The 25,534-nt window shown below is 49.0% G+C and overlaps 1 protein-coding gene and 1 long non-coding RNA gene across 3 annotated transcripts; one reads left to right on the top strand and one right to left on the bottom strand.

The window, feature by feature from the left end:
• The first annotated feature begins 340 nt into the window (after positions 1–340).
• LOC104850943 lies at positions 341–10,649 on the top strand. The gene is made up of 4 exons (XR_777102.1): positions 341–372; positions 8,195–8,316; positions 10,129–10,207; positions 10,350–10,649. It is a non-coding gene; the product is annotated as an uncharacterized LOC104850943 (long non-coding RNA).
• Positions 10,650–13,146: 2,497 nt separating this feature from the next.
• On the bottom strand, positions 13,147–23,941 carry Klf15 (Kruppel like factor 15). 2 transcript variants are annotated; one of them, XM_010608062.3, is made up of 3 exons: positions 22,902–23,913; positions 20,788–21,891; positions 13,147–14,291 (listed from the first exon to the last, which is right to left on the bottom strand). In XM_010608062.3, the coding sequence occupies exons 2-3, from the start codon at positions 21,864–21,866 to the stop codon at positions 14,123–14,125; spliced, it is 1,248 nt and encodes a 415-aa protein (XP_010606364.1). In that variant the 5' UTR covers positions 21,867–21,891; positions 22,902–23,913; the 3' UTR covers positions 13,147–14,122. The 2 variants fall into 2 exon arrangements, with proteins under 2 accessions (XP_010606364.1, XP_010606365.1); XM_010608063.3 differs by having other exon boundaries at positions 14,152–14,291; positions 20,831–21,891; positions 22,902–23,941.
• Between the last annotated feature and the right edge of the window lie 1,593 nt (positions 23,942–25,534).

Below are 25,534 nucleotides of genomic sequence, written 5' to 3'. Positions count from 1 at the left end.
TTGCATTGTTTCCAGCAAGAAACACAGCATTACCCTTGTCTTTATTCCTTTGTACTTAACACATAGTTTTTGCTCTGGCTCCTTTTAAGATTTTTTTAATTATTTTTATTGGTTTTAAGCAATTTGATTAGGATGTAATATGGCATCATTTTCTTCCAGAGTTTTGTGCTTGGTTTGGATAAATTCTTGCATCTGTCAGTGTGATGGTTACTCTTGATTGCTAAATTGATTGGCTTGATGCCTGGGAGATTAGTAAAGCACAGTTTTGGGTGTGTCTGGGTGGAACATGGGGCAATGACCTTGGGACTATGTCTGGTTCCTGGCCCCTTCCTCTCTGGCTCTTCCTCACTCTCTGCTCTCCAGCCACCCAAGGTCTGTAGCTTTCTGCTGCTGTGTCTTTCACCATGATGTTTTTGCCTTAGAGCCAGCTGACCATGGACTTAAACTTCAAAAACAATGAATCAAGATAAACTTGTCCTCCATTAAGCCATGTGTGTCAGGTATTTTTATTCCAACAATGATAAAGCTGATCAATACAGTAGACTTATACTTTATATAACATTTTCAACCTTTAAGTCACTAATTTTCAATCTTTACAGAACTCCCTCCCATTTGACATGCCCTTTATTTATTTCATTCTTTTCTTATTTGGGTGTTTCATTTTATATGATTTCTATTGCTGTCGTCAAATTGGCTATCTTCTGCAATGTCTAATCTGCCATTAATTAAATTTCTTTTCTTAGACATTGTAGTTTTCATTTGTGGAATTTTGATTCAGATCTCTATGCTTTTTAAAAAGCATATACTATACAAATGTAACTGTTTTAATGCCCTGGCCTGATAATCCTAAAATTTGTGTCTGTTCTGAGTTGCTTTCAACTGATTTTTCTTTATTACTCATCAAAGGCTTTTTCTTTGTCTCTTGAGATAATTATGTAGTTTTTTTTCATTGCTTCTTGTTATGGTTTGGATCTAGATGTCCACCCAAAGCTTCATGCATGCATAGGTAGCTTTTTCAGAGGTGGCTAAATCTAGAGTATGTGATGCTAGGATTAAGAGTGTTAGATTACTAAATCAGTACACTAGTTGGTTTGGCACCACCCTAATCCCAGTGGTATGGATAAGATAAAAATGGCAGAAAGACACTGTTAAGATTTCCTTAAAAAAAGATTCCCCTTTTGCCATCTTCCACTGCCACGAACGGTTGCCATTCTTCCATGTGCCACACTGTTTTAGAGTCAGCTGGTTATAGGCTAAAGTTGTAAGCTAAATAGCCTTTCCCTCTTTACTTTGGGTGTTGGGTATTTTGTCTCAGCGATGAGAAAAGTAACTAACACAGAATTTGGTACCAGGAGTAAGGTTGTTGCTGTGGCATTACCTGGTCATGTGGCTTAAAAGCCTTTGGAACTGACTTGTGGGAAAAGGAAGAGTTAGGAAATGTTTGGAGATGCCTGCTGAATGTCTTAGGCTGTACTGTATGGGAGGTTCTGATCAGACCTCAGATGACCAGAAAGTCAGTAAAGACCAGGCTCAAGAGGTTTGTGCTAGAAAAGACTGCACTGGCTTCAGGACTTCAGATGATTTGTGTTATGCTTTGGCAGAAAGTTTGTCTGCATTTTGCTCATGTCCAGAGACTTTGCCAGGCACTGAGATTAAAGGTGGCAGACTAATAAATCTGGCAGAAGCAATTTCAAGGGAGTCTAATGTAGAGGCAGTGGCATGGCTACTGTTGGGGGCTTTTAGCCAGATTTATGTTGAGAATCAAGAACAGAGAGCAAAGAGTAAAAATTATTTAAAACATTTTTACTTTGGCCAGAAAGGAAGCTCCCATAAAGTTGTGGCCTGCAAAGACAAGTCAGAGGAGATCTTGATTGCTCAGAAGGAATGGGAGAATAGAAAAGATGGCCTGAAGGCATCATACGGAGCAGCAGGACTTCACCTTTTGCAGGCTCAAAATTGCAAAAGTGAAAGACTTTGAGAAGAGAGCCCCAGAGTACCATGTTCCAGAATGGTGGTAGCCTAGGAAAGTTGTTCCTCAGGCTTTGGTTCATAGCCACTGGCACCCTACAGCCTACAGCCATGAGAGAAGGATGCCTGGCTGCTGCTCCATCTGGCAGCAGACCTTGGCATCATCCACATGGTGCTGGTTTTAGGTGAGTAAAGAATTGAAGAGTTGTGGGGCCAGGGAGGCTTCCACCCAGATTTCAGAAGAAGGCCTGGGAGGCCAGGTAGGCTGGCCCTGAGAGGGCAGTGAGTGAAGCTGCAAGTGTGAAGCTGAAAGTGCAGTGGAGACCCCAGAAGGTTGGAGAAGCCAGGATTGTGGGTAATCCAAGGAAGCTTCAAGGAAAGAGAAAAGCCATCTCAAGAGAGAAAATACAGGAGCTACAACCAGCAGCAGTGCCATAGGAGCAAAGCCCTTTGGAATTCACAGCTTACCACAGATTGCTTCAGATGCTGCAAGTGAAACTGTGGGATTTAATGTTTGCCCCACTAGATTTGGGTCTTGCAGTATTCCCATTCCTTGCAGCTAAGGATTTGCCTTAAATCTCGGAGGAGACTTTGGACTTGGACTTTTCAGCAGTGCTGAAACTGTTAGGATTTTGGCAACCCTTAGAGATGGAGTAAATGCCTTTTGCATAAAGGAATGAGAATGAGTCTCAGAGGATCAGGGGTAGGATGTTATGGTTTGGGTCTAGATGTCCCCCAAAGCCTTATGAGCTCATATATGGCTTTTTCAGAGAATCTAGAGAGTGTGATGCTAAGATTAAGGGTATGTGATTACTAAACCAGTACACTGGTTGGTTAGGCACTGCCGTAATCCCGGTAGTCTGGATAAGATAAGAGAAACAGAAAGATGCTGTTAAGATTCCCTTGTTACTTTTGCTGTCTTCCATAGCCATGACTTGTTGCCATTCTGCCATGTGCTGCCCTGTCTTAGAGCCAGCTGATTATGGACTGAAACCTCTACAAACTGTGACCTAAATAATCTCTTTCTACTTTAACTTTGGGTATTGGATATTTTGTTTCAACAAGAAGAAAAGTAACTAAGGCATTTCTTCTGTTTAATGTGTTATATTACTTTTTATTTTTATCAGTTTATTGCCATATTATTTTTATTTTTCTTGTTCTTATGAGTGCTATTTATTGTTACCAGTGTTAGTTGACTTTTAATTGCATCATTGGTCCTCCTTTTATCTGTGCACTTATTCATTTATTGTTGTACTGACCCCAGGGCCTTGAATACTCTAAGCAATTGTTCAACCACTGAACTACACCCCTATCCCCATCAAGCTTTTTGCCACTGGACCTGCTCTGCACAGTGGCTGAAGCAGATAGGATGCAAGCAGAGGCTTGAAATGACCTTGTGCATGGGCCTGCTCTCTTGAAGCTCTGGTCTTAGCATGACCACGTGCTCCAGGTGACTCACTAGTTCCATGAGGAGGTTGAGCAATAGATACAGCAGAGCCCCAGCTCAACTGGCCCAGCTGGGCCCAAGTTGCAGTGGAACACGTCAGTTGTTCAGAGACGTGATCAATACCAGCCTAGAGCAGCAAACTGCAATGACACCACTGAGACACAAGATCACTGTCATACCAGAGCAGTGAGTTCTGCAGTGTTATTAATCATAGCACAGCTGTTCCCTGTCTCTCTCTCATCACGCCATGCCTTGTGCTGCCTCAGACTCGCCACCAGTGCCATCACCACATGTGAACTCTCAACCTTGGACCAAAACTATGAGCCAAAATAAGCTTGTGCTTTTATAAAGTATCCTGTCTTGTGTGTTTCACTACAGTGATGAAAATCAACTAAATAACCTATCTATTTCCATGTATCTGTTTTGCATCTGCTTGTTGATATGGTTTTATAAATACTGCTAGATTTTTAGTCACAACATATGCACTAAAGGTCATCTTGCCTCTTCTTTTATTATTTTCCCTCATTTTTTCCATTGTATTGGCAAAGTGCCAGACACCGGATGTGGTTTGAGTGCTTCTTTGAAGAGTCTATGAGTTGAAATTTAATACCTCCTGTGAAGTCTTAAGGAGGTAGAAATTTAATCTAATCATGGTGCTTAGAAGTGGAGTCATAGGCGGTGATTATGATCAGAGAAGTTCATCAGGATGTAGCTCCCATGATCAACTCTTGGTGACTTTATAACAAGAGAGAGGCCAAACTGCACACATATATGCTCTCTGTCTCTCACCATGTGATGCCTTGTGCTGCCTCAAACCTCTGCCAGCATGAACTATAAGCCAAAATAAACCTAGTTTATTTTCTAAAGTATCCTGCCTCATGCATTTCACTATAGTAATGAAAAATAGACTGATGCACAAGGACATTGCAAACAATGAGTGATATTTATATTTGTGTGTGCTGGATGTTTGTGATACCCAGTGGTCTCTGATGGTCTACAGCATCTCTGTGGACACGGTGACTGTATCCAGAATCTCTCTCATAATGGTGGCAGGATAAGTGGGCCCTTGTAGAACCCAGGCAGCACTGGCCACAGAAATGGAAGCAAATTGAGATAAGTGGGCCTTGAAAAGATAACCTTTCCCTATTCATTGAAGTCTGAGGATGGCATGATGGCAGGGGACCAGGGGAAAAAAAAACATCAGGCCCGTAAGACACTGCCTCCACTCAAAGTCACAGACACAAACTCAAGGGTCACCAACCCTAGCATGAGGTGCCCAGAACTTTCACCTGGAAGGCATCTCTTCTAATGAATTCACTCCTCTTCCCAGTAGATGTTTTGTTAAAGTAAATGGAAGAGTCAGTGTGTAAGGCTTTTCAGGAAGGGTCAACATGTAAGGCTGCCTCCTAAAACAAGAGCACAATTGCCAAACTGGAGAGAGCACTCTGCTCTCAGAGGTCAGGACCTCAGAGTGAGGATGCGCTTGTGGCCTGCCCCTCCGGGAAGCAGGAGGAGTGATGGTATGAGAGGACACCATCCCGGGGGTCTGGTGGAACGTGGAGCAATGCAATTAGTTTCCTGTGTAGGAAAATACAAACCCAGGGAACATACACAGCCTTTTAAAGTCACTATACTTTTAACTTGGGCTTATCTTTTTTATTGCTTGGTGTTTAATCAGAAGTGGTTTGTACATATCAGCTTCCAGCTCTCCCTGCTGTTGAGTATTTAATGACCTGTGAATGAGTATGAGAAGATGGTGTTAAACAGAGCCCTACCATCCTTTTGCCGGGAATGAGCTCACCAAAGCTCACTTATTTGCAAAGAGGATGTTCAGGCACTGTTACTAGAGATCATTTACTTTAATAAAACATCTACTGGGAAGAGCAGTGAACTCATTTAGAAGAGATGTCTTACTAAGCTTATTGGGGTGAAGAGAAAATATTGAAGGAATAATCAAGCAGCAACAAATAGCAGTAAAAATACCAATAGGCCTGGGAGTGCGGCTGAGTGGTGAAACATTTGCCTAGCATGCATCAGGCCCTAGGGTACATTCCCAGCCCTGAAAAAAAAAAAAAAAAAAAAAAAAGATCAAGCCTTTGAACCACCAGTAGCAACAACTTTTTTTACCAGCCAGATGCTGTTCTCGGTGCACTCATATTTTCATATTTTTACTCCTTTGGTGTGCATAGTGACCCCATGAAGAAAGTACTATTATCACCATCCCTCTCAGGAAGGCTGCCCCCACACTCTTCTTTTTTGTGTAAGAAGGTGGAGAATCTGAAGTTCCAAGAGAAAGATAGAGGTACCAAGGGTTGGGAGAAATGAAAATAAAAACTAAGTGCTTGGGATCCCTGGCAGAGAAGGTGATGGTCATGTTCAGTGATAAGTTTTAGTGTTTATCGCATGTAACATACAGTTGTGTGACACATAATGACATTTTGGCCAATGATGGATTGCATATACAATGATATTCCCATAAGATTATATCACATATTGATGTCATCACTGTCTTAGTTTGTGTAAGTATATTCTTTGATTTTTATACAATGAAATCACCCAACAATGAAGTTTCCTAAAAATTAAGCAACAGTCAACTGTAATTCTATTATTTAAATTATAAATAATAGTATATGACACAGATATATTATTTAAACTCTCTGTATATGTGTGTAAGTATAAATACACATTATATTATTGTATATTATTTTATTGTCATTATTTTAGTATTCTTTTCATATTTTGTTGTGTAGGTACGAAGTCCACCAAAAAATATATAAACACTTCACAAAAACAAAAACAGTATGTTTTTTCAACAGATGGTGTAACCTTCATATTGTAAAACTTGAATAGGCTAAAATGACTCCATGCTAATAGGCCAGACTGTGCTTCTTCATATGCTAATTGCTACCTTGGTTAACAGCCCGCCCAGGGGCAAATGGTTTGACAAAAAGTGACCCTAGAACATTTCCTGCATAAGATAAGCAATGTGTTTGCAGTCTTGTTCTGTGAATTCCCTGACTCTTTGTTTAGTAAAACCTTATAAAAAGTACCTCAGCCCCTGAGCAGTTGCCTCTCTGAGCCACCTGGCTCCGGGAGTTCCGTCTGGCCAGACTAATAAAGGTCTCTTTACCATCTAGCCTGGTGTATTCCTTCCTGGGTTTCTCGGTTCTCTGTCGTGTTCGCGGAGCCTCGCTGGGTGTTAGGGCCCAGCATCGTGGAGGCCTTTTGGCTGTTCACGCTCCGTGGAGTGGAAGTGAGACTTTAGGTCTTACAATATGGGAGCCCCTAGAGGATGTCATAAAAAGTAGAAAACCCACTACACTGCCAGCCCTTAGAAAAGAAATTGAAAATGCAAGGCAGCAATCTCCATGACCAAGGTTGCCCAAGCAGCAGTTTGCCATACTAATAAAGATCTGGAAGCTTCTGGCCACCACTTTGAGCACCTCTTGTAATGAAGAGGCCAAAGGTAACTTGTATTAATCTCATGATGTCTCAACAAATTGGGTATTAAAATATTTGTACAGGTTTTTCCCCAAAGTGTGTAGTCATTTTTGGCAGACTCTGTATATGTTAAATATTAGTATTAGTGTTATAATTATATTATGTAATATATACTATATAATTACAACAGAACATACTATAATTCTATTATTTCAATATATTCTTTAAACAGAATTATCAAAGAAGTGTTCTCTAAGCGAAACCAGTGGGGCTGTGTGACCCTGCAAATTTTCAGTGGTGACTGCTGGGGCAAATGACTACTAAGAACCAGGAAAAGGGACAAAAACAGATCTTTTGCACACTGAGTAATATCAGGGTCATCTGGAAAAACGTTTACTGACTGGAAAGAGGACAAAGCCCACCCCACCTTGGCAATCATGTTCAGGACATCAGGTGACCTTCTGCCCAAGAGGTGGTATGAGATTTCTAGCTGCTTACCCAGATTTCCAGCAGAGTCCACCAGCTCAGGATGGCAGCAAGAGAGGTGGGAAGGCCTTTATCATTCACTGTGTCACCACCCCTAAAGTCCTCCCTCAGCTGACCTACAGAGGAGGGCCACACCTCCCCACCCCCAAGGTGAGAAGCAGAGCTGTCCTGCAGGCACATGTCTGGATCCTGGGCATCCTCTGATGGGACAGTTAGCCACTGGCCCTCCCAACAACCTCCATGTCTGAGCACCCACTTCTTGTCCAAGGGGATTCAGGTACGAAAGACCACTGCCCAGTCTGCTGTAGAACCAGAGATGTGACTCTCGTTCCTCTGTTGAGACAACATGGGTGCATTTAATCAGAGCTCTCTGGCTCAGTTTCCAACGTATCCTGTAGAAATGGCATTCAGCTTCATATTTCATTGTGTGCCTAAAGAGTTCCTCAGCAAGAGGGAAATAGAGGATAGGCCATCAATAAATACAAGGGGCTTAGACTGCCTTGTACAGAAGGCAGTGAGGTCCTTGCAAAGGAGAAGATCTTGAGAGAACACTTTAAGATTTCCAAAACTTCCTGATTCCTCCTGTGATCCCAGGATTGACAGCCAGACTAGTATTGTAGTATTACTTCCACATTGCAAACTTTCCTCTCTTTCTCTAACAATTTTTGATGTTTGCATTTAGGTTTTAAAACACATTGGTAATTCGTGAGGTATTTCTACAGCCATGTATTTTATCAGATATTTACTACTCCAGCCACCACCCTGCTTTCACGCTCTGCTCCACTCGCATCCAGTTGGCTGCCAGAGGGTTTCCTAGCGCTGTGGTAACCCCCCTCCTAACTCTAATTCCAGACACCACTCAAGACTGGGACTGCCTTGGGGTTTTACAACATCAGCTATCCTTTGGGGGAAGCGAAGAGTGTCCCAGCTGGCTTCTGAGGACCAGCTGTCAACTTCATCCATGCTCTATGCGGGTGAGTCCTTGTACCAAAGTGCTGCAAGAGTACATGCAGGAGCTAAGCTGATAAGAGGGAGGAAAATGGTCAGGCAGATTCTCCATCTCAGGGTCTAGGCCTCCATAGTGGAGTGTGAATGTATCTGTGTGTGTGTGTGTGTGTGTGTGTGTGTGTGTGTATGTATGTGCCCTTCTTCCTGGGTGTGGATGACCCTTCCTGATCAGGACTGACACAGAAGGCTTTGCTGAATGTAAGCTGCATTTGAGGTTCTATGTCTTCATTGTTATTTTAAACTTGCTCCTCAGACAGAAGAGCTTCCTTTTGATTTTGCATTTTTCTCCTTTCTACTTCATCATTTATCATTGCTTTTTGTCCATACTGCAGTGGTTCTGTTGTTTTACACATGCAAATGTGCTCCACCTTTCCACAACCTTGAGGGGCTCAGTGTCGCTGTCCTCATTTCATAGATGAGGACTCTTTGCTCTCAGAATGGTCAACCCATGCAGTTAAGTTCACCCAGCCTCCCAAGTCCCCTCACCCTGGTTTCCCACCCTCCCTGGGCAAGACATTTCCGAATCCTTGCATCAGAGAGTCTCACTCAGGCCTCTCACCTTTCCTAACAGCAACGACTTTGCTTTGTCTGCCCCTGGTGTTCATCTGTCTTACTTTCAATCTCCTTCCTCACAGCACCCGAGGAGATTGCATGCTCATATTTGCAGTGTCTTTGGATATCTCTGTCTTCTCCCCCTTGCTTACAGTTTCCTAGGAGGGTTTTAATAAAGCCCTGAGTTTGTGTTTCCTTGTATCTCCCCTTGCCCTTTCATCTTTCTTCTCCCCTTCCGTTGGCACTGTGCTCTTGCAGCCTAGATTGCTTCCTTGGCCTCCCAGATGGCAGTACCATTCCTTCTGCATTGGACATGGCTGCCTGGGCCCCATGGGAACCATCCAAGTGTGAGCTTTCTCTCAGTCTTCCAGATGCTGCTCTCTCTGCCTCACTTTGTACCTTGGAAACAAGCTGTAGAGCAGCTGTCTCCATTCCTGCCCACCCCCCAATAAAGCAAGTCCTGTTCAGAAGTGCTATTTGATAGCCAAGCATGGTGCCACACATCTGTAATGCCAGCAAGCAGGAGCATGAGGCAGGAGGATCACTGAAATTTCGAGGTCAGTACGAGCTACATAGTGAATTCAAGGCCAGGCTAGAATACATAGTGAGATCCTACCTCAAAACAAAACGAAACACAAGAAGAATTGCTGCTTGACACATAGTAGATCAGCCCTGTCCCCACTCTCCGCCCCCTCGTGTAAGTGCAGATCTCACCCTCAGACGTGTGTGGGACACACCCATTCTCAGCAGTTCCCTGAAACAATGCAGCATAAGCAAAACCACAATTTTTCAGGGAAACATTGATTCCAGACACTTCTGACTCTGTCCACCTCACCACATGGTTTCTGCATAGACTTTGAGTCCTTTTTAGGAGCAGACAGTGATTCAGGTATGGTAGCATATCTCTGGAATCCAAGCACTCTGGGAGGCTGAGGCAGGAGGGTCACAAGTTCAAGCCTAAACTGGCCAATTTAATAATTGGATGTAGTTTGGTGTAAAGGACTTGGATTCAATCACCAGTACCAGAAAAAGAAGAAGAAAGAGGAGGAGGAGGAGAAGAGGAAGGAGAAAGGTGGAGCAGGGGAGGAGGAGGAGGAAGAGGAGGAAGAAGGAGAGGAGGAGGGAAGGGGAAAGGAGAGGAAGAAGACTGTGAAGACAATTGCAGGGGCTGGCTTTTGTCCATAGGAGTGAGGATTCTGAATGGGGCCTCCTGCTTCCTCACCAAGGTTCCCTTCCTGACATCTACTGTTCTGGAAACCTCACTGTTGGCTCCCCACTTATCGGATGTCCTGTCTGAGGAACTGGGTAAGGCTGCAGGTGCTGAACTCACTGGTGCTCGCTGGCTTCCCTGTGCTGTGCAGACTTGTGGGAAGTTGAAGGTACACCGGGCTTGCAGTGGAAACTGCTGCCTGGCCTCCACTTCCTCTTCCCCTACTTTCTCCCACAGCTGGGCACATACCTCTCTGCTGGAGACTACATGTTCCAATTTGCCTTGCAACTGATGAAGCCATATGGTTTCCTTCTGGCCAATGGGACATGAATAAAAGAAATGGTGCACATCTCAGTCCATGCCTCAGGTGACAGGGTGGGAACATAGGGCCCCTCACCTGCCTACACCAGCTAGACCTTTGAGATATCTTAAATCAGCACCCTAGAACCTGCAGAAACAAGCAACAAAAGAGGGGCCTGTGTGCCCTACACTACAGCCACCACGTGAAGTCAGCCTGCTTACTTTCAGGCTGTTAAATAGAGGAAAATAAACTTCTACCTAGTTTGAACCATGGAATTTGGGGACTTCTTTATTATAGCAGCTTGACCCATGTGCTACTTGGTAAAGTGATTAATAACTGATACTTCCTTTCCCCTCTGTGCCTTGGGGGCAGACGCTGGCAGGGTAAGGTGGGAGTGGGTTGTAATGTGGAAGTTTGCTGCTCTGCGACTTTCCGAATCCCTCCCTGCTGCTAATACTGCAGGACACACGCCCCGTCATAATCCACTTTCTCAGCTTGCAGGCCAAGACATAGACTCTTCTAGCCACAGAAATCACGGAGAGTAAGAGGAGGTGGCACGGGGGTCTCCCAGAAGCAGGGGCCGAGCCAGGGACCCCAAGTGTCATCTTCACTTGGGTCGCCGCAGTGGTACTGGGACATTAGGGCAGGGCCATCTGCACTGGAGTAAAAGGGGGCACAAATTCCCCAGACTCCTGCCCTGACAAGAAGCAGGTTTGCCCCTCAGCTGTCATCCAAAGTAGAATTTGTCTCCTCACTTACCATGTACCACCACACTGAGACCTGGGTACAGTCACGTCTGCCTATTCTGCAAGGTGAAGGAGCTGGAATCTGGAGACTTTAAGATGCCTACCCACAGTGGTGGAGCCGAAGGTCAGCACTCAGCGAGACTGCTGTGCTTTGCTCCGTGACCCTGCTCTGTGTCTTGCTAAGCTCTCCCAGGTTCTCTCGGCCAAGACTTCCATGAGGCAGTCTCACCTTAGGGCAGGTGTGCCTCATGTGTTCCCAGACAGACCACTCCACATACTCTGCCAAAGATGGCCTAATACCCTAGCCTTGGCCTGATGGCTCAGCTGGAGGGACTGGGGGTAAGATGGGCTGCTGGGGTAGAACAGTGAAGCAGGATGAGCAGTATGTCTGGGGAGGTCCTCAGCCACGGAGGTCCACGTGCCACAGTTTCATTCTTCCTCTACTGCCACCACCTTGAGCAAAAGACAGTACCCGTCCAAATTCCCTCTTATCTGGTGCTGTGTTGTTTGTTTACAAATGAAGAAAGATTATGCTGGTGGAGCTGGAAATCAATCACTTCTCCAGGGCATGTTTGTCTTCAGAGGGTATGGCCATTTGGGGGCAAAGGGCAGAGGTTACAAGGTACAGTTCTTTCCCCAAGGCAGGCCAGTAAGAATGGGATGTCTATCCCAAAAGCCAGCTGGGCACTGGATACACACAAAAGTTCAGTGTCTGCCAGCTCTCACTGGACAGAACAGATAGCAGCAGCCAGGTCCATGGCAGCCAGAACAGTGGCCTCCACCTCCTGAGATGCACATCTTACACACACACACACACACACCCACACACACACACACACACACGAACATCTCTCTGGTGGAAATCTGCCAAGTGCTTCCAGAACTCCCAGAGATTCAGTGAATAGCACTTGCCCCCACTTGTATACAGGTCTTCTAAAGAGCCAGGTCTACAGGAAAGGGTCACTTCTAGAATGTTCTTACCTTTCACTGCACATAGGTAACCCAGGGAATCTTTTCTCCCTGCCTCACTCCAGCTGAGCTGCAGTGGCAGGCCAGACCTGGTCACTTCCATAGGACACAGAGACTCAGTGAATAGCACTTGCCCCCACTTGTATACAGGTCTTCTAAAGAGCCAGGTCTACAGGAAAGGGTCACTTCTAGAATGTTCTTACCTTTCACTGCACATAGGTAACCCAGGGAATCTTTTCTCCCTGCCTCACTCCAGCTGAGCTGCAGTGGCAGGCCAGACCTGGTCACTTCCATAGGACTATTTCCGGCAGAGCCTGCAGTCTCTCTTTGTCCTCTGGCCCCAGAGTTTCCAGAGTCTCACCCTGCACAGGATGTATGCATGTAACCACACCTCAACAGAGGGCAATCTAAACCCATCAGGGAACTGGGAAGGATGAAGCAGGTGGCCTAACTCCACATGCTGGCCTCTGTAGCTCACCACTGTTGGACAAGACTCATAATACAGTTCTCTCTGTGCTAAGAGGAAATGAGAGGAAACAGGGGAAGTGAGTAAATGACTCAGCCTCAGGACACAGGACACAGGACACAAGCATACAGGGGGCACACAAAATGTCTTCAGCAGACTGAACATGGTATGAATGGCTGCGTGAGGGACTCATATAGCAAGCCACGGGAGCAGGTGATCTATGCATGACTTCTCTGGCCAGATGCAGCTTCCTGTGGGTGATTTCAGAATATGGGCTAGATTTAGGCTTCAGGAGAGAAGAGGTCACAGAAGTCTAAGGGGTAACAACACTGTGGTGAGCAGAACCCAAGGAATGGATCCCAAGGGTATTTCTGTATCTCTCTGGAAAAAAAGAAGATCCCTGAACTCCACAAATGTAAACACACAGACTCAGCCCCAGCATCATCCCAGCATAGTAGGGGAAAACCACTCATGAAAGCAAAAAAAAAAAAAAAAGTAGCCGATTTCTTTTGTTTTTTTATTGGCAAAGTAAATATATTTTTATGAAGGACCAAATAAAATATACATAATTGTAACATATGTACACCAGCTTTATAGATTTTAAAATTTCAAATTTACATAAATGTCGATGTTATTAAAAGATATTTTATGTAGATGTACCTATGTACAGTTTATTTACATACATTCATAGGATGTGAAATAAACCTGTCAAAACAAGCTAGTTTGATATTAATTTCTAGACAAAATCAGGAATGCATTTCTAAATCAGGGTTGGGAGGCGCTACCTAGTTCTCTCACACCCAGAGCAGTCTGCTCCCCTCTCCTCTGGAAGGTGAACTTAGAGGCTGGTGTTGGCTTTTGTCTGGAAAACAAGATGCGGATGGCCCAGGCTGGGGAAAGGTTGCTCATTGTTCTGCCTGTCTTGCACACTGAACTCAAGCACATTCACCATCAGCCCCAGGAGGCAGAGAGGCTTCTGGCTCTCACCCACTTGGGCCCCAGGGGCCAGGGGCCATAAGAGCCTTGCCGCACCCTCTGCGGGGAACATCTTAGACACCAGCTGCCTTCACTCCACACTGCAGTCCTGGACTTTTGGCCTACTTCCTTCTTCCCAACACAGCTCCCTCTGGGAACTGAATTTCAAAACTGCACAGTTCTTCCCCAGGCATCAAGTATTGGCTTTGGCCCAGGCAAGGAGCCCAGTGGGAAAGGGGCCAGGCCCCCAAACCCTGCTTCCAGCTGGTGGCTGTGGCACAGGCCGGGCTACTGCGGGAAGGCACGAAAGCACAAGGCACCGAAGCCTGCCTCCAGCCCTAGGCGCCGGTCACCCAGCCCCTAGGAAAGCAGGTGCGCGGCTCGAATTCCTCCCGGGAAAGGCAGTGGGTGATGGCTCTGGGGTCTCACCTCCTGGGTTGCAGAAGGTGGGCTGGTAACATTGCCACATCCCTCTGAAGGAGGCAAATAAATTATTGTTTTTTTAAAAAATGGGTCTGGGGTCGGGGGGCGGGGTTGGGCCTGGCGGGCACGCTTAGGTCATGGCGCGCACGGACCGGCTGCTCCGCGGGAAGCGGTGCACCTTGATGTGCTTGGAGAGGTGGTCGCTCCGCGCGAACTTCTTTTCGCACACGGGACACTGGTATGGCTTCACGCCGGAGTGTGAGCGCCGGTGCCGCGACAGCTCATCAGACCTCGAGAACCTGCGGGACACGGCGGGTCAGCGAAGCGCAGCCGGCGGGGACCTGAGGCACCCACCTCACGCTCACCCAAAGATGCGTGGCCCCAACGGGATTAGGGCAGGGTTGGCGAGGCCACGCTGGGTCTCAAAAGACCAAATTACTTCTGCCTTCACTGGCAGTAGTCACTTCCAGCTAGGGAGAGCCCCTGCCATCCCACCAGGATCTGGGTCCATCTGGGTATTCCAGACGCAGGATCTAAGGCTGCCAGGCCTGGGACTGACTCCTGTGGCCCTCACAGTTGGTGTGGGGTCTGGGAGGTTCTGGGAGGTGCTCAAGTCACTCAGGCCCTGACCTGGGCTGCCTCTTACTACCCTATATTCTCATCTTCCTCATTGGACCAGAACTCCAAAAGGGCATCCCTGAAGGACTGCCAGCAACTGGCTCAGAGGTCAAATCGAGGCCCAGGAGAAGGAAGCACCCCCCTGCCCGCCTTTCAGGGAGTTTCTGGTTTCTTTGTATTTTTTCTGCTCAAGCAGGGAAAGGGATCTTTGGACTACAAATGATACCATTGCTGCACCCTGCTGTTCTGGATGTGGGGCCCTTTAAGATGCCTCCCAAACAAAACTGCACCCTGAGAGATATTTTTAAGAGTTTTAAATGGTTTCCCTGATGTCTCCTTCTCCACCTCTCCTGGCCGGGGGCAAGCACTCATGCAAAAAGCAAGACACACAGCCCAAATAAGGTGTCCAGCTTGTCCCCGACTTCAGGGGTTCAAGGCTTTCCCCATCTGACCCCGGTCCTGGCACTTCATGCACCCACCCCTTGCCTCTTCACATACAACGGCCTCTCCGTGGTCTTCTTTCCCATAACGTGCTTGGTCTAGAATGCTCTTCCCGCCCCTATCCTTGCTGTCTCTTGCATTTCTCCTAGAAGTTGGGCTCCAATGCCACTTTCTCAGGAAAGCCCTCCAAGACCTCATTCTAGGCGCATTATGCATTTCTCTTTCTTCACCCTTGCCACTACTGCAATTTTCAATTAGTTCAATGTTCTGATGAGTATCAGTCTGGCCTACTACACTGTCATCCCCATCAAAGAGGATGTGTCTGTCTGGTTCCCTGTGGTCTCCCCTGTGGCCAGCCCAGTGCCTACTGCTTGGTAGATGCTAAGTGCATTCATATCAAAGTGTGCACCTAGCAAGTGCCCCAGAAGGACAAGAACCCACTACAGGGGCAGTCCCAGTTCACACATGTCCACATACGCGCACACACACACACACACACACACACACACTGGAGCACCAGGTGTAACACTCCATCTCTAGACCTGGGGCTACTTGGCCAGAGGAATGTTAGGCGATGACCCAGAGAAGCAGTCCCCAACCCATCCTCTTGATCTGAGCAGGTGGCCCACCTCTGACCTGACCCTGTGGGTGACCTTGGTTCTGCTGCTGGAAGGGGAACAGGAAGACCCAGTAATGTGTGTGGGCAGAGCTCAAGTGGGCACAGGAAGGCTCTGCAGGGCAGTAAGTGTCTCAGCCTCTTCTGCTGCCCTGGGTCCCAGGGACCTACTCCCAACATGGAACAGCTGCTGCGCTTGGAATCTGACGTTTCAATCCACACCAGAGCATCACTAGTGCCTGGCACAGGAAAGGGCTCTCACTATATCTTCACATTTAATGAAGCTCAACTGTCCTGTGTGCCAGGTGAGGAAACAGACTCACAGTACTAAGGGCCTGATGCAAGGTCACTGGCAAGACAGAGCAACTGAGGCCATCACAAAGGTCTCCACACAGCCCCTTGCTGCGTCCATCCTTACCCTGCCTACTGTGCTAATAGAAGATACCCTGGATCTCCAACTGATGCCACCAGATTCCACCAAAGCCTCCCCTACCTGGCTAGGCAGCGTGTTTCTAGGACTCTGTACCCACAAGACAGGGCCAACTGCTCCCAGCTGGAGTTAGACACATACCTTCTGAACAAGTAAGCTGGCCCAGGGCAAGGGCAGGTTTCTCCAGGCACTGGCCAGGGGCCTGAGATCAGCTCTTTGGGGCTGGCATGATCATGGACAGAGGCTCAAAGAGGCAAGATTCTCATGGATCTGCCTTGACAGTTCCCATCCAGCTTTGTGCCCTGTGTGGTTCTGAGCAAATGACTGAACCATCAGGGGCCTTGTTTCCTCAATTGTCCAACAAAGACTTTGTGTTTTCTGTCTGCCTTTCAGGACTCATTGGAAAGGAGACATAGGCCATAGTAGACCTTTGCTTATGGAGACACCCTGGGAAAGACAGGCAGCTGAGGGGCAGCCAGGCTAGAGAACAAGCTCTCCTCACTCCTAAGCCCTCGCCCTGCTGCTGCAGCATCCTGATTTTTGAGGGACTGTCTCTGGGACTGGCCCTCCCTCAGAAGATCCCCACCCCTCACCACCACATTCTCCAAATTGCAGCCAACAGAGGGGTCTGGGACTACAGTAGGATGGAACAGGGACTGTGGGTCCGTAAGACGTGGACTCTGCTCTGACTAGGCAAACTGGCAAGTCATCAAGCTTGCTGAGCCTCAGTTCCTCCACCTACAGACAGAGAGAAGGACTGATCTATTCCTGGAGAGTATAAAAGGCCATGGAGTAAGTGCTTAGAGGACTACCTGCCATGCAGCGGTTGCTCAAGAATTGTTAGCTCTTATTACATGCATGTAGTTCAGTGCGAGGCCAGTCCCTGGTGAGGTCCTGCAATATGTGTGAGTGGGAGGGACAGGACCATCGTTTGTGCTGCTGGGTTGAAGGGCAGAGAAAGCAGGGAGTCCAGGTGGTTCCCTGGCAGTAGCCTGCAACATCAGCACTAGCACACTTATCTACCATCTTCAGAAAGTCCTTATCACAATCAAGTCTCAGAGGCTGTGAAGGAGATGACACTCTCTTGAGTTGTGTAGTGCACAGCCTGCCCAACCATCCTTGGAGCCTCTGCCTACCTCAAGGATGGGGTCAGAGAATACTTCACTGGCAGACAGACAGCAGTGACACAGGGACAGCAGTGACATAGGGGTTGAAAGCAGGCTGGGGGCCGGAGCACTGGTTTTGAAGCCCATCTCCCCATCTCCTGGCTCTGTGGCCTCAGGCCTGTAACTGCCTTTGCCTGGGCCTCCTCTGTCCACTGCAGATGACTACAGTACCTGCCAGCCAGGCTGTGACAGTTATTAATATTCACTGTGCTATGGTGGAAGAGGACTCCTTCTGGAAGAAATGTCTTGACTACCCTGGAACAGGACGTTCTGCTGTGAGACACAAAGGAGGCCTGTGTCAGAGCATGAGGCAGGGCAACTTCCAGGAAAGCCGGCAAGCAGCCACTTCTCAGATGGTTGGAGAATAGAAGGGTCTGGCTTCAGATCCATAAGAGTAGAAAAGACAAAGAATGCTTGGATGTAGGACAAAATAAGAAGGAAGCAAGGGTGAGTACCTCAGCACTGACTGACCTGGGCAGTAGAAGGAGGAGCCCTGGGGCTAAGCAGGGAAGCTGATTTGTTCTGTGGGCCTAGGGCTCAGCTCCAGCACACAGGGTAACAGGAAGGAGGAGGAAGAGAGGAGGCCTGAAAAGTAGGAAGCAGCCCATACAGAGGTGGGCAAGGTGACAGCAGAGTCCAGAGCCAGCTTCAGGAGGAAGGCAGGTCCTTTCACTGCCCCAAGGTGTGCAGAAGGGGCTGGAGAGAGGTCTCAGAGGCTGAGACAGACAAGGAACAGACAGCCCTGAGTAAATTCCCGGCTCCACCACGTAGTAGCTGAGTGACTGTGGAGAATTACTGGCCTATTCTTTACCTCAGTTTCCTCCTCTGTAACATGGATGCAACACGCGGATGCCCATACTGACACCACCTGAAAGGAGCTGCAGTGCTCGTGCTACCATTCGACCTCACTGGAAGACATCATAAACCTCATGGTACAACCCAGGGATTCAGACTCCCTGGTGTCACCCTCCGAGAGATAGCCCTCCCCAGAAATGGGCTCCTTCAGCTACCAGATGGACACTGCCTCTGTCATATATAGCATCATGAAGGAAAGAACTGCTAGGAAGAAGCTGGAGAAACACTCTAGAAGTCCAGGGAGGGCAGACAACTCCTGGGGCCACCCTGTGCTGAACTCACCATGCCAGCAGCACCCACCACACCAGCACCTTGTTGAGTGGGTCCTGGTTGAGAAGACATGGCCAGGGCTAAGATGGTACATAACTGAATCCTTCCCACAAACGTCCACTCTCACCTGAATACCTGTTGTCCTGGGTAACTCACAACCTCCATAGGCAGCCATTTAAGGGCCACAATCCACCTTCTTGAGATAAACTCTGGGCTATGGACCCTATCTACACACTAGTTCTGGGACAGCAGGAAGAAGGCAGGTCCCCTCTTACAGAGGACATAGTGTGTGGCTGTGACTATGCCCTCCCTGCCTACAGCCCACCTGCCCACATCCCAAGTGGAGAAGCCATTCACCAATGGTCAGCACTGGTTAGGGGATGGCCCTGGGAAATGGGAGTCCATTGTGAGAGTGAAAGCCAGTGCTCTGGAGGTGGCTACCCATCCTACTCAGGGAAGAAGGTATGTAGAGTCCCTGTGAGTGTGGGGCATGTCCTAAACTGGGCATGCCTCAGATCCTGACCTCGGTTGACAGTGACAACATGTTCCCCAAGAAGAGAGTTCTGTTGACCACCGCTGCAAGCCAGCCCTGGCTACAATGTGCTACAGATAGGGAGACAGGGGGACTTTGTAGGGGGACCACACTAAAGGCATACAGCAACTTGATAGCTGACCCAGGGACGGGGTTCAAAACCACTGCCCCCACTCCTCTCAATAAGGTGTCATATTGTCCTGACCTCCTTAAGAGAGCCTCTGTGGTTCCCCATACTTGGGCTCCTCTCTGCAATCTTTGACCTCCCAACACAGCACCCTTCCACTGTTATCCTCCCTCACAAGGACACTGTTAGCCCTGTGCCCATTCCAGAGGTCATGGTATGAGGGAATACCAAGAACAAAACCCTGTGGGGTTCTGGGGGCTGTCTGAGAGGGTGGGGGCAGGCGCCTCTGTAACCCAAGACACTCTGAGAAAAGTTCCTTCTCTGGCCAGCTTTCTCAAGAGAAAGGGGCTACAAGTGTCACAGATCACGGTCCATTGGCACAGCCTCAGCAGGTCAGGACCCTGCCCAGGGCCAACACTCATGAGCTCTTGGAACCAAAGTCTGGTCAAGGAAACAAAAACTAAAAACTGTTCCCCGTGTGCCACAAACACATATATACATGTGCACACACCCACACACCACTATACACAAGGATGCACACACACAGTCACAGACATGAAGAAAGGAAGATGTGCATACAAGTGTGTGTGTGTGTGCACAAATACATAGCTTTACATCCATTTGCAAGGTTCACTTCTATACAAATCCACATGCACACACATGCACATGCCACCCCCCTCCACACACACACACACACACACACACACACACACACACACACAAAAAAACCACACAGCAAGCAGCAGCAGCAGCAGCAAAGACAAGGAACACGTTGAGAACACACACTGCCCTCCCCGCCAGGTCCGGAAACCCCTTGAGGTGCTGTCCTAGACTGAGGAGGACCTGGCTGTGATACCGCAGCAGGCTGTCTCCGCCTCGGCAAAAAGTATATGTCCTCTCCACAATGGCAAGCAGCACCCAGACCAGAGAGAGCGGGATACACAGGGATTCCTTCTGCCCCTGGCACTCAAAGGCCAGGTAACTCTGGGAAAGGTCCCTACCCTCTAAGGGCTCATTTCCCTGCCTTGCCATGTAGAGCAGAGAACCTGGAAGGATTCTGCACCTTTGACCCAGCATGGTCAGCCAGCCTGGTCTTCCTTCTTGGTTGGCCCCTGTGGCTTCTGAAACACACCTCCATGTTCCCAGGGAGGAAGCAGGGACCAAGCCCAGCCCGTGCGCCCTAAGCATCTGAGAGGGAACTTCATCTCTCTGGTTGAGAAGCTAGCGCTTTCTGGATATGATCGCTCAATTCACCCCATGGAGCTCAGAGCCTATGTACACAGCACAGTGACCTCAGACAGCTACCTGGCCAATCCAAGCTTTCCTGTTCTCAGACAAAAGCTGGGAGTGATGGCGATACTTACCCCATGGGCACTGAAAGGATGGGGGAGGCCTCTGCCTGGCACACAGCCTGCGCTGTTGCGCTCAGCTTCCTGCTTAGTATGAATGCCCTTCTGCTGCTCCTAGCCCCATAGGATCAGGAGACCCATCGGGCAGCTCAGGTCTTAACAAGCCTTACCTGGTCATTATGAAACTGGATACCAGGTGGCTTCCAGCTTTAGTAATCCAGAGGGACAAGGAAGTCTCCCGGCTGCTGTGCCACCTCTGGCCCTGCCCCTGCCCAACTGTTTCCCCTTCCTAACCTTATCTCATGGAAAAATGGCTTTGGCTATACACCCAAATGAGCAGATCAGAGCAGGGACTTGCTCACTGCCTAGGCCTGTCCCCCACCATACTGACCTCCAGCCGCAGCCTGGCCAAGTGCAGGCGAAGGGCTTCTCACCCGTATGCCGGCGCAAGTGGGCCTTGAGGTGGCTGCTTTTGGTGTACATCTTGCTGCAGCCAGGAAAAGTACATTTGTGCATTTTGATGAGTTCTGCCGCTGGGTTCTTGGGGAACTTCTGGCCCACAAGGAGGCCACCAGGGCCAGACCCCAGGGGTCCTGACCCAATGGGCTTGGCAGCGATGGGTACAGGGGCGATGCGCACGAACTTTGAGGGTAGGTTCAAGTTGGAGGAGGGCACCACCTGGGGCACAAGTGCGAAGGTCTGTCCCTGGATATTCACCAGGAGCTGGGCAACCTTGACATTCTCTGGGGCCTGCACAGGAGAGGCGGGCCCTGTGCCTGATTCCTGCTTCACAGGTACGGGCTGGATCTGCAGCAGCACTGGAATGGGGCCTTCGGGTACAGGCCCCTCTCCTGGGACCTGGGTGCCACCCACACTGGCGCCACCTGGTGGTGGAGTACAGCATTCTCTCCCTCCAGCACCAGGATGGAGGTGGTTCCGGTGTGGTGCAGAGGAGAGCTGGCCACAGGCCTCTAGGTCCTTACTGTTGCTCTCCGGTGCCTCATTGACTTCCGGTTCCATATTCTCCTCCAGGAACTCTTCAATCTCCTCCAGGGTGGGCTGGAAGGGCCTGGGGACATCATTGGTGTCACCCAAAGGAAATTCAGGGAAGCAGCAATGCTCCCCCTTTATCGGCACTGGGGCCCTCCGCCAGGCCCCCCAGGTCATAGGACCACTGTTGTCCCCAATACCCCCACTGCCACCACCACAGCCCAGTGTGGCGTGGGACAGCAGGAAATCCAAGATGCTATCCTGGCCCTTGATGCCTGGGCTTCCACTACAGCAGGAGCAGAGGGCTTGAGAGTCAGGGCTGGCACAGGAGCAGGGGCTGGAGGCGTCGCTGTCATCCTCAGAGAGGGGCGACGGCAGCATGTGGTATATCTGCCGGCCGGCCAGCCTGTCACCCAGAAAACCAATGGGGCACTTTGGTGACGAGAAGGTCTCGTCCACTGGAAGCAAGTGGTCAACCATGCTGGCCTGGCCGTGCTGGTGGTGGCTGTCGAGAGAATAAGGGAGGCCTGGTCAGAGGACACTTCACTTGCCAGACCCTCCTGGGTCTGTACAACCCCAAAACCCCGCCCTCACCGCCGGCCCGCGGCTTCCCATTGCCACACGCCTTGCTCCTGCCTCCATCCCCAGGGAGAAAGAGCCCTGCAAGTGTTTTCTGAAATTGCACCACTTTGTTTGCAAAAGAGCCCTCTCCAGGCTCATTGCACAACCTGGGCACTTCTGGTTTCAAAGATTTTCCAGAATGATCCTGGAAAAGAACATATGTACATTTATCAATGATTGGGGTAAATGCAAGAGAGGATCTGAGGAGGCTCTCTGGACCCATGAATGGCTGATGTCAGGGAGCCACTGTACGTCTGAGAACAGGAATCTCAGCTTCACACCTATGAGTTTCAGTACAGGGATGGGAGAACAGCTATTTGCCCTCTGGCCCTGTGTAGTTAGAGCTTTTGAAGGGTTGCCAGATTGAGCAAAAATAAATAAATAAAAAGTATACAAACTGCCCAATAAATGTGAATTTTAGATTTTAAAAAATGAAATACTTTTAATATAAGTAGGCTCCCAATATTATTGGTTGGGACGTTCTTTTATTTTAACATTGCCTCTTTTGAGATTCAAATTTAACTGGGTTACCTGTATTTTAATCTGACAGCTGTAGTTTAAAGGCAAAGAAGTTAAAGAATAGTAAACCCCACCCATGCTGCTCCATTTCCCCATCTGATGGGGAGGAAGCCTGTCCACAGGTTGGTTTTCAGACCTCTCAGAACCTCACTTTCCTCCTCTGGAAAGAGAGGAGGTAGAGTAGGGCTGGATCAAAATGCTTTCCCTGCATCTGGCAGTAATTCACAGGTATAAGAGTCAACCCAAGGTCGCAGGGCACCCTGTATAAATGACCTCCTTGGATCTCCCCACCACCTAGTAGGATAGGAGATTGGAAATGGTGAATCTCCTGCCCAGGACCCCATGGCCACTGCACTCCCCATGAAGGACACTCACCGCCTCGGGAAGGCTCAGCTAATGCCCGTCTCCCCTCTAGCCAGTGCACTCTGCTGTGCACTCACTGTCTGTGCTGTATCTCCGGTGCCTGGTATGACACCTGGTCCCCAGAAGGGGCTCAGAAGATGTTGATAGAGAAGAGGGGAGAACACTGCGTCCTCTGAAGCCAAAGGCAATGCTAGGTCTGGTGTCCAAAGAGTCAACAGTGTTAGCTAGGATGAGGCCACCTCTCTAGACCTTTGTCCCACCCAGTGACCACAGCAGGCTGGGTGTTTGTGGTTTGGGAAGGGAAATGTGCAGCATCAGGAGCAAGAAATCCTCTGGGGCCCAGCATTACTGCCACATTCACCTCCTGCCTCAGGTCTGCACCCAGCTCTTCCCTTGATCAATAGGCCAGCATCACCAGCTGTGACCTTGGGCCAGGCTTTGCTTCCCCCAAACCTCAGTTTCTTCGGTTCCATACTTCAATAATCTCTAACTCCCTCTCCTGCTTAGGGATGTCAGGACCTTTGACCTTAGTTCCCAACTCAGACAGGAAGGTTTATGGAGCTCTAGTGAGGATATTCAACTTTTTGGTTTAAATAGTCAGCTAAGGATTTAAAACTAGATGCATGTTTTAAAATACACTCATCACCATGTCAGGGGCTGGGAAAGAGTGAAAGTGTCAGATGATGTGAGGGGCGACGAGACTGGGCAGAGGCATATTCCAACTGAGGCCTCTGAGCAGGGGCTCTGTTGCTCATCTGGGGAACCTCGGGCAGGCAGCAAAACCTCGCTGTGTCCACCTCAGTCTGTGAGCAGCCAACGAACTCATACAAGCTGCCCACTTACTATGTGCTCAGTAAGTTCAGGCCACAGGGACCAGCCTTCACATGTGGTAAATAGTAAGTAGTCTCTGACTCCCCACCCTGCCCCCCACTGCTGTATGCTGAGGATTCAGGGGGCCTCAAACCTTCCTGGGACCCAGAACAGGCTGGCTCAAAACCTTCCCTAAAATGTACCCACCAACTGAGCATGCTACTATTAAGCAATTACCACTAATATTTTAAAGTGTGATGATAGCATTGTGGCTACCTATTTGTTAAATCCTTATCTTTTAAAGACAGAAACCAAGATACTCATAGATACAACATATGAAAAGAAATAGTGAGGAACATAGGTACAGTTGGGTGAGAGTGGACAGAACACCCCCGTACCCATGAGGTCCCAGGGAAATAAGACTCAATCTCCATGCTGGGAATCCCACCACTTGGGAGGCTGAAGCAGGACTGCCACAAATTTGAGGCCAGCCCGAGATAAATAGTGAGCCCAAGGCTAGCCTGACCTACATAGCGAGACTCAAAACAAAAACAACAAAACAAAAGAAAACAAAACAAAACAGAATAATAATAAAGACCCAATCTCATCAAGGCAGCCCAGAGCACCTGGGCTCTACTCATCCATCCATCTCTGACTGTTCCACTGATCACCCACCATGAGACACTGTCCTAGCTGTTCTCTCTGTATGGGTCACTCTTCCTCCAGTACTCCAGATAGGGGCTCCTTATTTAGATCTCAGCTGAGAAGTCACTGTTACATCATCCCATATTATGTTCCTCCCAGCAAGCATATTGTAGGAAACTATCTTGGTTATGTGTTTGTGAACTTTGCTTCCCGTCTATCTCCTCACCAGAATATAAGCTGTTCTGACTGTTCAGTCCAAGGCTTTAATACCAGTCACAAACGGCCCGGCAGAATTTGCTGAATGAGTGTGAGTGAAAGGTAATTCTGGGACCCAGGAGTGGGACAGTCTGGGTCCGACAACAGCATCTTAGTGCAGGGCTGGGTGTCCTGGAGGCAGGATACTGAGTTACAGAGAGTGGAAAAGGGCCCTAGGACTTCCCGAGCACGGGAGTTAGAGAGAGGGACAGCCAGAGCTGAAGACATCCCAGGTCCTAAAAAACAGCAGCACGTGGTGCAAGCTGTGTGCAGGGGGAGGGGACACACTGTTCTGGGCACCGTCCCTGGCCAGCCGCTGGACTCCGCCTCCTCCCTGGGCAAGCCAGGCCTGCTGTTTATCCTCGCAGGGACACGACGGCTGCAGGAACAACATGTAATTGATAACAAGCCCAGCGCCCGGCCAAGGGCTTGCTATTGGGTCAGCGTACAAATCACGGGGGTGGCGGATGGGGGCTGCCCTTCAAAATAAGAGTCTCCACTCCCTGCGCCACCCGCAAGCCCCAAGTCACCAAATCTTTCCCTTCTAGCACCTGTAGGGCAGCGGAGGAGCTCCTCACGGACCACCCTGTCCTCGGGAGGGAAGACTCACAGGGCTCAGACATTTTGGGGTCTCATCACCGTCACCTTCGTGGGACCGTGGGAGAAAACAGCCCTTCTGCTGCCCTGAAGAGGGGCGCTCCATGGGTAACAACAACACAGTGGGGAGGGAAGAAGGAACAGCGACCTCTGACGCGGGCCTCTCCTCTGTCCCCGCTGCTGACCCTTCTGAGCCGTCTCTCTGATAACACTGGGTGTAAGGAGCCCGAGACTCTGTGCGGAGGGGGGGGAGGGTTGGAGGGCAAAACGTGTGCACGCAGCGGGTGTGCGGCAAGGGGTGTGAGTGTGTGTCCTAGTGGCCGTGCGGGTGTCTGCCC

This window comes from Fukomys damarensis, unplaced genomic scaffold, assembly GCF_012274545.1.
Source record: "Fukomys damarensis isolate Sample0158 unplaced genomic scaffold, DMR_v1.0_HiC HiC_scaffold_28, whole genome shotgun sequence".
Classification (NCBI taxonomy): Eukaryota; Metazoa; Chordata; class Mammalia; order Rodentia; family Bathyergidae; genus Fukomys; species Fukomys damarensis.
Note: the sequence above shows the minus strand (reverse complement) of the source record. Positions and strands in the feature narration are given on the sequence as shown.